General features: G+C 41.7%; 1 protein-coding gene across 2 annotated transcripts in view; it reads left to right on the top strand.

Annotated features, from left to right (window-relative positions):
* The window catches only part of VEGFC (vascular endothelial growth factor C), a 114,639-nt gene that overhangs the window by 58,762 nt on the left and 40,734 nt on the right, over positions 1-15,143 (top strand). For both annotated transcript variants that reach the window (XM_006131592.4, XM_075930235.1), the window contains exon 2: positions 13,822-14,035. In XM_006131592.4, coding sequence (XP_006131654.2) covers positions 13,822-14,035 — 214 coding nt within the window. The remainder of the gene's footprint in view (positions 1-13,821; positions 14,036-15,143) is intronic.

Below are 15,143 nucleotides of genomic sequence, written 5' to 3'. Positions count from 1 at the left end.
GTTTATTGTCCTTTTTCTTCTGAAGGGAGATGAAGTGATCCTTGTAGGTGGTTTGTTGAATTTTAGTAAAGTCTGGAAAAGATGAAGTGTGTGTGGAAGCTTGTTTTTTTATGACCGTTTCCAATGTTGAGAGGTGGTTCCTGAGTTTCTTTGCGAGTGTGTGGCATAATCACTAGCTGTAGTCTGTGGAATACGTAGATTGCAGTGGGTTTTTCACACTCAGTCCCTTGGGCTGTGTCCAGACTCAGGGTTTTTTTTGGGAAAAGTAGCCTTTTTCCAAAAAAACTTCCCCTGCGTCCAGACTCAAGCCGCGTTCTTTCGAAATTAAATCGAAAGAACGCAGCTTTTCTTTCGATGGCGGTAAACCTCATTGCACGAGGAAGAACGCCTTCTTTCGAAAGTTCCTCTTTCGAAAGAAGGCGTTCTTCAATGTAAATAGGGCTTCTTTGAAAGAGAGCATCCAGACTCACTGGATGCTTTCTTTCGAAAAAGCAAGCCGCTTTTTCGAAAGTTCAACGTGCATCTAGACGCTCTTTCGAAAGAGCCTCTTTCGAAAGAGGCTTGCAGTCTAGACATAGCCTTGGGTATGATCATCTGTTTGCACTTGGAAAGGAAGATGATGTCTCTTTGGATCTGTGCGAGTTTCTTTGTGTAGTTGATGGATTTCTACTCCATATGAATGCAGTGCCTTGCATGTTTAAAAGCTTCAGAGGGGTAGCTGAGTTAGTCTGTAACAGGAAACACTTAACAAAAACAACAAATAGTTTTTAAGGTGCTACTAATCTAACAAAACATGTAGATGGTATCTCAAGCTTTCGTGGGTGCAACACACTCCTTCAGATGACAGGAATTTATTAGGGTTTTAGAGCTTTCGTGAGCTACAATTCACTTCTTCAGATGCTGAAGAAAAAAAGAAAATGATACAGAGATGGGAGTGTGACAGCCATGCTAGTTTAATCAGAATGGGTATGGTTCATCTTCAGCAGTGGTGAGAAGGTGAGAATACCTGAATGGGAAATTACCTATTGTAATGTGAGTCCTATTCTGTGTTTATTTAGACCTTGGTTCAGGGTGTCGAATTTGCATATGAATTCTAGCCCAGCAATTTCTCTCTGAAGTCTGTTTTTGAAGTTTTTATGTCTGATTTGTTTCAGGCCGGATTATCAATGTGTTCTCTCTTTCTCTTTCTTTTTTTTGTTTTTGTTTTAAACTAAAGGATTTGTATGTTTTCTTTTAGAAATAATGCTTTTGTAGACCTTTTCATCCTCCTTTTACCTGCTGTTAAATCCTTCATGTGTCTAACTTCTTTCTCCTTCTTCAGATCCCTTCTCAAATTCATTTATTTTGCTTTTCTTTTACTTCAGCCTCTATTCATTTTCCTTTCCTCAGTCCTATTCTCAGTGTTAAAAATATCAAAATGTATAAAGCTCATTTGAAGTATAATGCAATTCATATGTTTATTTTACCCTCTCTTTCACTTCCTTTTCTATCATTTTCTTAGTTTTCTATGTTGTTTGTCTGATGTGGTTTTAAGCTCTTTGGTGTTGGGGCAATGGATCTGGTACTGATCTGACTCATATCAGTTGTATACTGGTATAGTCCAATTGACTTCAGTGGTGTTATTCATGATTTAAATTAGCATTCAGATGAGAATCAGAGTCTGTGTCGTCTTCTGATTTCTGTAAGGAGCTATGCAAAGTTGTATTACTCTACAAATATTTAAAACTATTAAAAAAGAATTGTTATGATTTTGTAAACCAGTTAATTTATACTACAGGCAGTCCCCGGGTTACGTACAAGATAGGGACCGTAGGTTTGTTCTTAAGTTGAATAGGTATGTAAGTCGGAACTGGCATCCAGATTCAGCCACTGTTGAAACTGACCAGCAGCGGCTGAATCGAACACGCCTGGGGCAGAGCAGCTGGAGTGCTGCTGGGTTGGTCCCGCAGCGCCGCTCCTCGGCGCTACTGGACCAACCCGGCAGCACCCCAGCTGTTCTACCCCAGGTGTTCCCAAGTCAGCCGCTGCTGAAACTGACCAGCGGCTGACTACAGGAAGCCCGAGGCAGAGCTGCTCTGCCCCGGGCTTCCTGGAATCAGCCGCTGATCAGTTTCAGCAGTGGCTGAATCTGGACGCCTGGGACAGAGCACCTGGAGCGCTGCCAGGTAGGTCCCCGCAGCACCGCACCTCGGCGCTGCGGGGACCAACCCGGCAGCACCCCAGCTGCTCTACCCCAGGTGTCCCCAAGTCAGCCGCTGCTGAAACTGATCAGCGGCTGATTCCAGGAAGCCCGGGGCAGAGCAGCTCTGCCTCGGGCTTCCTGTAGTCTGCCGCTGGTTAGTTTCAGCAGCGGCTGACTTGGGGACGCCTGGGGCAGAGCAGCTGGGGTGCTGCTGGGTTGGTCCAGTAGCGCTGCACCTCGGTTCTGTGGGACCAACCCAGAAGCCCCCCAGCTGCTCTACCCCAGGCATCGGCGATAAAAGCCTGGTCTGCTGGCGGGGGGGGGGGGGGCGCACTAGTTGCGCCCTCCCCCCCCAGCAGACCAGGGAGACGTGGAGCGGCTTTTCTTGCTGCGGGGGATGCGGGCAGCGGGACCGTGGCGCGTCTCGGCGGTCCCGCCGCCTGCGTCCTCCACGGCGAGAAAAGCCGCTCCGCGTCTCCCTGGTCTTCTGGGTGGGGGGGGGCGCTAGCTCCGCGTCTCCCTAGTCTGCTGGGGGGAAGCGCCCCCCACGCCGCCAGAGGCGGCGACAGTGGGGGAGGCACCCCTCACTAGCTGCGCCCCCCTCCCCATTCGTAACTAGGGGTCTGACTTAAGTCGGACTGACGTAACCCGGGGCCTGCCTGTACATCAAAATTGGGCGCCTCGTATTCAGTTATATGTAAGTGATATATAGCAAAGTTGATTTTTTTAAATCATACAATTGAGTTTAGATTTTTCTTAAACTGGAATTGCTAAATTTTCATTTAATTGACATTAATCACATCAGAATTCTAAAGGAAAAATACATATAATTTACAATAATTCTAAAGGATTAAGCAAGAGAAATGTTTACACGCAGTTGTCTTCAGCAGTGTTTCCATTTACTTACATATGTTTGCTTCACTATGCTGAATTAATTGTGGTTTTTTTTCCCAATATAATTCAATTGGCCAATAAATGTACAGTAGTATACATATACAATAAATTGATTGATTGTTTTATAGCCAGAATTTTCGTATTAAGAATATCCTTGAAAATGTAATACACTGACCACTACAATCACAGCAGATGTTCCTTATTATTAATATTACTATAAATTGCACCTTCAATTATGTATCTCAGTCTCTACCAAATACTAAGCATTTTGACCTTTTATATTGAGAGAGAAGTCTGTAAGGGAGACATAAAATGTAAAGATGGAAAAACATGTTATAAATTTCATTTTGTTCATAGTTTTTTTTTTAACCTTCCAGATACTGTTCTTCTGTAAATTATAATTTTGTGAAATACTTAACTCTCTATAGAGTTGGAATATCACATGATGTTCTACATCTATTTTGAAGAACAATGTTTTCCAAAATTTAGATAACTAGAAGATTTACTGGCATTGCTCAGGTCCTTAATTTGGAGCAGAGGGAAATGTACCAAGCCGAGTCTGGGCACCGCTGAGGGAGTCCATTCAGGGCAAATTGCTCAAAACCAGGGCTACTTCCAGTTGAGTCCTTTCCTATGTAGGCAACAAAACAGTTACACAGAGCACTTCAGCTGCCAGTTTGGCCAGCTGGAGGCCTCATTAGCAAAACTCCTCAGACACCCCAAGTTTACTTGCGCCAGAACCAAACCTACATCTTATACACAGGTGAGAGGTTATAAAACCCAGTCTCACCAACTCCAAACAGATCCTCCAAGTTCCCAAAGGACCAACCACAGCCCCAGGTCAACTTATGCCTTGGGATCTTACCCAAAAGAGCATGCTGTGCCAATCCTTTAGAATCTAAAATCTAAAGATTTATTAATAACAAGAAAGAAAAGGGTTGAGTGTGAGATTGTTAAAGAGAATCCATTACATACATCAGTCACCAAGTGCTTGATGCAGGTTCTTAGCGGTGATGTTACCAACTGCTAGCTTAAAATTCTCTGGTGTACATCCTGTAACAGGATGCGTCAGCTAATCTTTCCCAGCTCTCTGTCCCAAGTGAGGATGTATCTGGAATCAGGAGCAGGCTTCAAGACAAGATGGAGGCAGCTTCATTGCATTTTTATATTCCCCATGCCTCCCAAATTGGAGCTGGTCACATGATCAAGTGATCTGTCTGTGTTTCACATGAAAGTAGCCATTATGCACTGGCTGGTCTGCAGGTTTTCAGATGCATTCCTCAGGTATGTATCCTTGTGTACTGCACAGTTGTTGTTTCAGCACTGCTGTATGCATGTGAAGCCTGAACAACATATAAGTGTCACCTGAAGGCACTTGAACAATATCATCAACACTGCCTAAGGAGAATCCTAAATATCCCTTGGGAGGACAGGCACACGAACACTAGCATCCTGGAAGAGTCAAACATGACCAGCATTGAAGCTATCATTATCCACCAACAACTTTGGTGGACTGGTCATATGATCTGGATGTCTGATCAGCACCTCCTAAAACAGATTCTGTTTTCCGAGCTGAAGGAAGGACAGAGGAGCGTGGGGGCCAGAGGAAGCAATTTAAGGACATGTTGAAGGCAAACATTAAAAATTGTGGCATTGGTATCGATGCTTGGGAGAACCTTGCCCAGGACCGCCCCCAGTGGAGAATGGTAATCTGTGAGGGGGTGGTGCAGTTTGAGAGGTCCCACCACAGCGCAGACAAGGAGAGGCAGAGAAGGAGAAAAGAGCAGCAAAAACTGGTCCGCATCCCTCCAATAGCAACCAGCACCTGCCCCTTCTGCAATAAAGCCTGTGACTCCAGAATTGGGCTGGTCAGCCATCAACGGATCCACAAATAGGAGGGTGACAGAAAGACATCCTATTTGTTATCGAGTGAGACACATTGGCCACCCTGAGGGCCATTGTCCATGAAGCATTATTTGTTAGCACAGCCATTCACTGAACAGTACTTCCTCACGATAGCAGTCCAGGCCCTTTCCTCCTTCCTAGACAGAAAACATTAAAATATAAGATCAGAGCCCATATTCATAACTTCACATACAAAAATCATACAAGCATATGAGTATCATACATAGAATCTGTAGAGCATAAGCTTTCATTTGACACTTCACATGGCCCACTTTGTACAGAATTTGGAGCAAACAGCCACTAGAGGGTTCAACAATAACCTGCCTGCTCATATTAAAATCCATTAATGTGATGGGGAGGGGTTGAAAAATAAAATGAAAATGTACATAGAAGTCATTTGACAAGAGGCTAAGGATGAAGTTTTCAGTGTGAAGGCTCCCCGGGAAAAGAGGACTATTCCAGCCCTCTCACCACAGCAGGTTTAGGCCAGGTGAGACGTGTCTATCCATGTGCAGCTGCAGTGGGCACAGCCGGGGGAGGGGTGCCTGTCCCCAGTGAGGGACAGAAAGACACACAAACATTCTGAAATATATAGTAGAGAGCCGTCCCCTTTCTCCACCTCTGACCCTTGCTAGCCCAATGGGGAGATAGCTGTCCCAGTCCCTATCTCTGACCTCTGGCTGCCCCTCTGTGGTCATTCTGCAGTTTAACTCCCTCCAACAGACCCCCTCTTTCCATTTTTTAAAGAAATAATCAAATTCTACATGCATCTCATTATCTGGGCACAACGAAACCCTAGCTTTGCTTTAAATTATAAGAGGCATACAAAATTTGGTGGTCCTAGCTCTTACCAATTAGGAGGAGTTCTTGTACAGACTCACAGATGGGCAGACAGATGCACATTTCTAAAATATATACAGTAAGATTATATGCAGCAGCTTTGATATAAGAAAATCAAGTTGTATACTTTCCTATTTCACAAAGCTACTAAGATAGCACAGTAATAAGAACTGTGGAAATATAGATCTATAAGTAATTTACTGTGAGGAATAGTTTATTTACTATGTCATGTTACTTTATGTAGAAGGAGAAGATTCATCCCTCGATTCATTTAGGGGCCTTTCATCCCTGCTCCTCAATAAACCATGTGGAGGAGAAGAAATGAAGCGAGCTTCGTCTTGTGGGATTTTCTGCTCTCTCACTCTCTTTCAGTTGTTCAACTTCACACAGTCACTCTTGCCATTGTAGAAACTGATCTTTGAAAGAATTTTTGGGACTTTTCCTCCAAAATGTAACCAGCTTGTACTCAGCATGATCACACACCTATGCCTATGGTTGGCCTGAATATTTATTTTAGGATGGATCAGTGAAATATTTCCTTGAGCTCAATTAGATGATAGAAAGAGAAAGAGGAGCATGGTATATAGCATTGTTTCTCAAACTGTGCTCCGCGGAGCCACAGGGCTCCGCGAGGTTGACAAACTGGAAACATCGATAGGTACAACACATACAATCAATGGACCGCTGGGGCTCCGCATACATTTTTACGCATGTAAAGTGCTCCGGAGCCCAAAAAGTTTGAGAACCGCTGGTATATAGGTAGCATTGTCCCCTCCTATCAAGGAGGTGAAGCTGGCTCAAGTCTCTGTTATATGCAAGAGGCTCCCTTTGAAATCAGCAGACTACTTACATTAATCAAAGGTCACAGTCTGGCACTGATGGTTTTAGAATTGCCATTATCTAAATAACCTGATTGTGCTATTTTATGGCAACATAGCAGTTATGTTTAGTACAATGTCTTTATTTTAAATTTAGGATTACATCTAATAGTTCATTTGAGAAGGACTAGCATGGTGTGAGTAATCAAATATCCAGACCTTAATCATTTGCAAACCTTGTTAATCTGACCTAACATAACACTGTTAAATACAAGGGCTCTATTAATTAATTTACAGTATATTTGTTCTTATTTTGGATTTTTTAATATTATGCTTTTCTGAACAGTTATTATGGTGTTAATTGTCATGAAGGCAAATGCCTTAAGATTTAAAATGATAACTTCTGGTATGCACCGTGTCAAAGCAGTTGTACAATCAACAGCAGAGCAAAGAGCTGAGATTTAAAAAACAAAACAAACAAACAAAAAATTAGCTGGTTTGATTGGATGAATAATCAAATCCTGTGTGGGTGTCGGGAGGGAGGGGGAGAGAGAGATTTTTGCAAATCTTCAAGCATCAGTTAGAACTGTTTTTATAGTTCGGCTATAAAATGTATTTAATTTTTTTATACTACATACTTTTTCCTTTATCAAACATAGCTGGCAGCATGTTCCAGCTCAAGGTTCCTTGGCCAACTCAATTATTGTTAGAAACGCTGTTGGCGTCCTCCATTTAATCAAGTGGAAATTAAGATTTAGTTGTGTGTACAATTTTGGCGGCAGTGTCTGTTTGATTGCTATGCCAGAATTAAATTACTACATAGGTCATTAATGCCTCTAATTGTCGTGTTCAGCATAAACCAGTTATAAAGACTTGGCTAATTTGCCACAGTTCAAAACTTATGCCTTTTACAGATGAATAATGACTACAGCAAGGAGAGATCAACACACATTTTGACATACATTTGCAGACACATACTGGCAATAAACATACAAGCTTCCTTTTCTTTCTCTTCTAAAATGTTAATGGTGCTTTGGAGGGCTCTGGTTACAACCCTTAGTACAGTGTGTGAACCTTTCTGTTTGTGCTAGCTTTTATCCTTACTTTCCTTGTCTGGTTGACTGAATAGGATTCCTATATTGTACATATAAAACTGACTTAAAACATCAGTCACTTTAAAAAAGAAGAGTGTCCATTAATTAAGCTCAATAGTAAGTTATTCTTAAGAACAAACTGATTTTGTGGTTATTCCAATTACTTGTAACTACAGAATTATAGGCCCAATTTCATAGGAATTTGGAATAAAATGTATTAATTATAGACTAAACCTAGTATAGAATATTAGTAAACTTCCCTCTGCTATAATCAAAATACTTATATACTCCCAGTGAATCTATTTTAATCACTCTCCTACAATTTAAGGAGCTGTAATGAAATAATCTTGTTGCACTTATTCAGCAAGCATCAAGTTAGTATTCCCCCACTGCTTCTTCACCAGGACTTAATTTTACAGTAATGTATCTTATAAATACATTGTGTTTTCCTTTCTGCATACGTGTGAAAAATGGATGCAGGCTTCATTTTGTTTTCCTTTAAATGGACAGTTTAAATTGTAAACACTATTATGTTAATATTACCTATGGATTTTCCAGAAGGCCATATGTAAATGCATTTTAAAAACATGATTTCACATTATATCTTAGATCAGGACTTGAAAATTATACTTACCAATAGTGAATATGCAACTTTTTCCTCACAAGAGTGGCTGGGATTCATAAGACATCCATATCTGCAGATTTCAAGCTTCTCTTGGGACATGTATTGCATTTCTAGCTCATGGAAATAGTAGAAATGTAGGGGTAGAAGGGACCTCAAGAGGTCATCTAGTCTAGCTTCATGAGCTGACACAGGGTTGGGAAAAAATTATCAGCATAGCCCAGGATTTGCTGAGGGAAGGACAAAGATTCCTATTGAGGTAGTTGTGCTTGCACCCTAATTGTTGGCTACTAGGGGTCTGATACATTTGAAGCTCCTCCACCCCTAACAAAATTTGAGTTAGCTCCTTTATGAATCCTTTGGTCTTTGGTGATCTGTAAATGAACAAAGTAACCTGTTAGCTTTGGCTCTGGTTGCTGCTGCTGAAATTTAGAAGACTTTTTCTTATTACCTGAGATGACTCTTTCAAATTTTATGTTAGAAGAGAATATGAATGCAGTGCCTCCTGTTCATCTTGGTCTGCTATAGGCCTAGTAGTGGGGAGGGATGGGATGATGAGGGCTAGCACAGGGCTTGTAAGATATGTCTACGCTGCACCAAAAGTTGAAAAGTTAAATCTTGCATATCTTATTTCAAAATAACTTTTTTTGAAATTTGGCACTTTCTACACAGCACTTATTTTGAAATAAATCGCTATTCCAAAACATCCCTCACTCCTCGTGGAGTGAGATTTACAGGGATGTCAGAATAGTGAACCCTAGTATATTTCAAAATGACAGGCAAGCTCAAAAGACACAAAATAACTATTTCAGGATACTGCAGGTATTCCAAAATAGTGCTGCAGTGTAGACATAGACGTAGTGATGTCCAGCCTGGTTTCCAGGATACAGGCAATCTTGAGTACTTCACTGATGAGGTCGTGTATTGTTTGTTGATGATGGATCTTGCATTGATCGGAAGAACATCATAACATCCGTTCTGAGTAAGACCAATTGACTGTTCAGCCCAATATCCTGTCTTCCAACAGTGGCCAGTGCCAAGTGCTTTGATGGGAACGGGAATTCAAGGGTATTGAATCATCTCCTGTTATCTAGTTTCTTCTAGTTTGAGGATAGGGTTACCCAGATCATGGAACTGTATCCCTGCCCATCTTGGCTAAATAGCCATTGATGGATCTGTTCTCCATGAACTTACAATTTTTTTAAATCTCACTATAGCTTTGGCCTTCGCAACATACCATCAACAGGTTCCACAGGCTGACTGTGCATTTTGTGAACAAGTACTTTCTTTTGTTTTAAACCTACCGCCTATTAATTTTGGTTGACACAACAGGATGTTCTGTGGGATGCAGTGCAGCCTCTGTCCACAGGGAGCTGCCCTCCCCCCCCAGACAGGGGCTTCTACTGCCCCATGCTGCTGCCTCTGTATCAGAGGCAGGATTGCAGGCTAGCAGGGAGCTCCCCAGAAATGGGTCTGGGAGTGCACTGGCTGCCGGATAGTCTCGTAACCACTAAAATTTTATGCGATACCATGTATTTGAATAATTATGTAATCTAACACCCTTTTAGTCATCTTTTTTTCCAAGCTGAAAAGTCCCAATCTTTTTTTAATCTCTCCTCATATGGAAGCTTTTCCAAACCCTTAATCATTTGTGTTGCCCTTCTGTGTACCTTTTTCAATTCTAATTTTTTTTTTCAGAATGGAAGAACAGAACTTCATGCATGTGTGAGCGTCATGCATACTGTGGTTTTATGTAGTGGCATTTTGTGATATTTTCTGTATTATTAGCTATCCTTTTCCTAATGGCTCATAACAGTGTTAGTTTTTCTGACCGCTTCTGTACACTGTACAGATGTTTTCAGAAACTAATCACAATGAATCAAATATCTCTTGAGTGCTAACAGTTTAATTCATTTTATATGTATAGTTGGGATTGTTTTCCAGTTTGCATTACTGTGCAGTTATCAACATTGAATTTTATCTGTCATTTTGTTTCCCACTAACACCGTTTTGTAACTCTTTGCAGTCTACTTTGGATTAAAATACCTTGAGCAATTTTTATATTGTCTGCAAATTTTTCCACCTCAATGTTTATCTATCTTTCCATATTATTTATGTATATGACGATAAGCTCTGTATGGTCCCCAAACAAATGCCTGGAGGCATTGTTTACCTCTGTTCATTCTGAAAACGGACCATCTAATCTTATCCTTTCTCTCCTTTATAATAAACAGTTTTTGATCCATGAGAGGACCTCTCCTCTTATCTCATGACTGCTTAGTTTGCTTTAAAAGCCTCTGGTGAGGGACCTTGTCAAAGGCTTTTGGGAAATCGAAGTACATTGTACCCACTGGATCACCCTTGTCCATGTGTGTGTTGACATCCCCCTCCTCTGCCGCCATCCCAGGAGAATTCTAATGGATATGTGAGGCATGGTTTCCTTTTACAAAAGCCCTGTTTACTCTTCTCCAACAAATTGTGCTAATCTGTGTCAGTTAATTCTATTCCTTACTATAGTTTCAATCTATTTGTTTAGTATTGAAGTTAGGCTTACTGGCCTGTAACTGCCAGGATTGCCTCTAGTCCAGGAGTAGGCAATAATTTTTGGTGAGGGGCCACTCCAAGATTTTGGGAAGTGGTCAAGGGCTGCACTTTTCTGTGGAGGAGGTGCAGGATCTAGGATGGAGAGTTGGGTGTAGAAGAGTGCACGAGGTACGGGACAAGGGTGCAGGAATGGTATGAGGTCTGATAGGAAGTTTGGGTGAAGGAGGGGGATGTGACCTGAGTTGGGGATTGAGGTGTAGAGTCAGGGAGGGAATGTAGCTGCAGGAGAAGATAATGGCCTGGGGAAGGGGTGTAGGAGGGGATACAAGTTCTGGGAGGAAGTTGTGACTTGGGGAAGGGAGTGCAGAGGGTTTGGATGGTGTCCTGGTGGAGGGAGTTGGGTGTGGGTGGGAGGGGCAGGGGTGCCAGAGGCAGGCTTTGGCTTGGAGGTGCTAACCTAAGCATCTCCTCACCAGCAGGCCTGCAGCACCCCCAATGCAGGATGGACTCCCTGTCTGCTGCAGCCCCAGACCACTTAAAACTGCAGGCTGCTCCTTTCATGTGGCTCTCAGCTTCGGGAGGGAGAAGAGGCTTGCACTGCCCCTGTCCCCCAGGCCAATCTCTTAGCTCCTCTTGCCTGGTCATTTCTGGCCAATAGGAGCTTGAGGATTGGGCTGGGGATGGGGAGATCACACAAAGCTTCCCACCCCCTCTAGAGCAGAGAGCCACATGGGACAGCCCTGTGCTAACAACAGCAGCTGCCGCATGCCTGAGGGTCTCAGCTGGGTAGTCTATGGACTGGATCTGGTGCTTGGCGGACCTCATCCAGCCCCCGAGATGTATCTTACTCATCCCTGCTCTGGACTTAAAAAAAAAAAAAAAAATACGTGTCACTAACTATCCTCCAGTCATTTGAAATTAAATGATAGGTTACATATCTCTGCTAGTAGTTCTACAATTTCACACTTATATGCCTTCAGAACATAATTTTATTTTAGGTAACTTTGGGTATGTCTACACTGCAGACACCTCAGACTTGCACTAAGGGTCTGTTTAATTGCATTGTGATGTAGGCATTTGGGTTTGGTCTGGAACCAGGCTCTAGGATCCTGCAAGCTCCAGAATATTCCTTTCTGATTTCTGATCTTTTAGATCGGGGTTGGGAACCTCGGGTCTGGAGGCTGGATCTAGCCCCTAAGACTTAGCATTTGGGAGCCTGTGCTGTCACTCCAGCCCCCCAGCAACTCTCCCACAGGTCCGGAGCATTGAAAATCTACTAGCCTGGACCCCGCCCCCAGGCCTTGGTATGCAAGAGGAATGTGGGGAGTCTCTCATATTCATGGGCTTCTCACTTGTGTGAGAGCCCCCAACTGATTTTTCCGTGGGTCAGTAGCCTCCAACTCAAAAAAGGTGCCCCACACCTGCCTTAGATTCTGTGTACTTCAAGGTTTTCCTCAATGCCTGGAATGCTAGAAGGTTCTGTTGTGTTTCTTAATGTCAGCTCCGGGGCCTGGGTATTTTAGTAAAGCCATAAATATTGCAAGACTGACAAGAAAATCATGAGAGTTGGAAATAGAGCAATATTTTGGAACTGTGAAAGGAATAAAACTTAATTAGCCTCATTAACGCTGATCCTACACATAACTAACTTCCTTCTTTTCTTATATATACACTTGGCTCTGTAATTTCAACTCCAGTTCATCTGATGAAGTGGGTTTTGCCCATGAAAGCTAATACCTTAATAAATCTGTTAGTCTTTAAGGTGCCATAGGACTCCTTGTTTTTTGGGCAGGGAGGGGATCTGTTTTAAATTGTTAGACACTAATATGGAAACATTTTTAATGTGGCTGTTTCTTTCTGGGATGCAGAAGATAATAGCCAGTATGGGATGCAGAAGATAATAGCCAGTATATGTGTGTGTGTATTTATATGTACAGAGGCCTCAGTCAATAAACACTGTGTATGAAAGACTGGTTATGTTGCCTCTAATATTGCTGCCCACACCAGCATGCCCATGCATGAGGAGCTCTAAGGCATCCCTCCCTCCTCTGTGCTGGCTACCTATGCTGCACTCTGGAAGGTAAGAAGTTCCAGAGAACCTATGTGTGTGTTTTTCCCACCACCATTGTTCATTTGACTAAAGAGCTGGCAGGAAATGGGTGCACTGTATTGATCAGGTATGTATTCTGCATGATGTATTGGGGGGGCGGGAGGTGCATACTCTCCCTGCGGCACAGAAGATTCACAAGGCAGAATGTAATTCAGAGTACTAATCTCTTTCCCAGTCTGCATTTGAGACAATGGGCAATCACACTGGCTCCTATATATGGAGATTGGGGCAAAGCCATGATTGATGCTGAACAGGAATTTCCTTAAATACCTATGATAGGACCCTGAAGATGAACAACAAAATAGCAGTTTCCAAAAATTCTCTTAATTTCTTGTTCACCCATTTTTGCACTTATTTTTTGCTTTCATGAATTTTTGGGAAAACGTGCAAAATTTTACTTTGTCATCCTTGTTAATGTTACATGGTACTAGGCAATATGCATATAATCATAAAATCTGTCTGATTTTGTTTGAGGAAATAAAAAGTATTTAAAATTATTCAGGTATCCATAGTGCAAAATGTACCCCATTGCCTTATCTTGCAAATTGTACTGTGCAAATGTTTATATCTGCTTCTCTCTTCTCATGAGTAATACTTATCTTGAACAACATGTTAGAGTAAGAGTTAGTGATGGTAGAAAGGCATTGTAGTATCAGATGCTACAGAACAACATTAGTATAGTGTTTTTCACAAGAGGATTCAAAAGGTGAAGACTTAATTTTACAAATGTTTAGCTGTTTGTTCATCAAACTAATTTACAGCAAAACTTGTGCAATGCAGAAAATAATTAATCTTGCATATTTCTTTAACAGGCTCATTCAAGTAAAGACCTGGAAGAGCAGTTGCGGTCTGTGTCCAGTGTGGATGAACTCATGACCGTACTTTATCCCGAGTACTGGAAAATGTTCAAATGTCAGTTGAGGAGAGGGGGCTGGCAACACAACAAGGAACACTCCAGCTTTGACACAAGATCAGATGATTCAGTAAAATTTGCAGCAGCACATTATAATGCAGAAATCTTGAAAAGTAAGTGCAGGAAATAAAAGGTGTACCAAACACTGTAAATCAAAATCTGAAGAAATGTCAGTTGTGTAAAAAAAATTTTTAAAGTCTAAATACTGAAATAAAAATGGCTAAATCCTTAGATTGATAGGAATCCACAAGTTAGGACCTTCAGACCAGTGTTTAATTTGTAATGAAAGAGGTGCCAGGGCTCATTAAATTTTTGTATTTTCATAACTATTAGGGCAAGTCCTAGAGGTGCTAGGACTATGAACTACCAAGCCTAGAGATGCCGAGGATCAGCCCTGGCACAAATTAAGCATGGCTAAGAGACTAATCCTTATGGCTATTTTTTCTGACACATTTTGTGAACTCAGTGTGATGCGTGAGGTATTTACTGATCCAAAAGGAAGTGATTGCACCATTTTCAGATGGTACTGTACAGCAGATTTAAAATTAAATCCAGAAGTCCTTGGCTGGAAAGAATCTCTGCTGTGTTGTGACTTTGAAGACTTTGCAGGAGGCATTAATCTGTGACTCCCAAAGAATGTATCCACTGGAAAAAAAATGCAAATATTTGTGTCTTCCCCCCTCATTTACTTCAATTAAGCATTTACCCAGAATAATGCATGCATGAATTAGCTATTGATGCATGCCGCAGATGAACTGGGAGATTTAAGGCAAAGGATCTATAATCACCTAGAGTAGCTAAATAAAGCACATTTTAGTGGGACTTATTCTACAACAAAGCAGTTGAAGAATTGAGGGACATTAACAGAATTCTTTTTGTTTGTATCATTCTGCCTGAAAAAATATTTTAAGGGTTTTTTTGAGGGAATGTAGAATTCAGGAGTAAAATTCACAATACAATAGTTGAGTTTGAACTGTTATAGGAGGAATAGATTAAATAACAGGTGGGGAGTGAAATTCTTTGAACCACAATCCTAATATGTGGTTGCTCCGAGACAGAAGATGGGGGTTGTGATGAGGTAAGTTACATAACTTGTTAGTGATGAGGCCTCAGCTGTGCACAACTACAATTTGTCAGAAAGGCCCAGTCAGGAAATCTAAGCATGGCTTTGGACAGTGTCTAAGGGTTTAGCCTAATTGTGCTCTTTCCTTAATTTTAAAT

This window comes from Pelodiscus sinensis, chromosome 5 (assembly GCF_049634645.1).
Source record: "Pelodiscus sinensis isolate JC-2024 chromosome 5, ASM4963464v1, whole genome shotgun sequence".
In the NCBI taxonomy this organism is placed as follows: domain Eukaryota; kingdom Metazoa; phylum Chordata; order Testudines; family Trionychidae; genus Pelodiscus; species Pelodiscus sinensis.
This window is presented reverse-complemented; position numbering and strand designations above follow the sequence as displayed.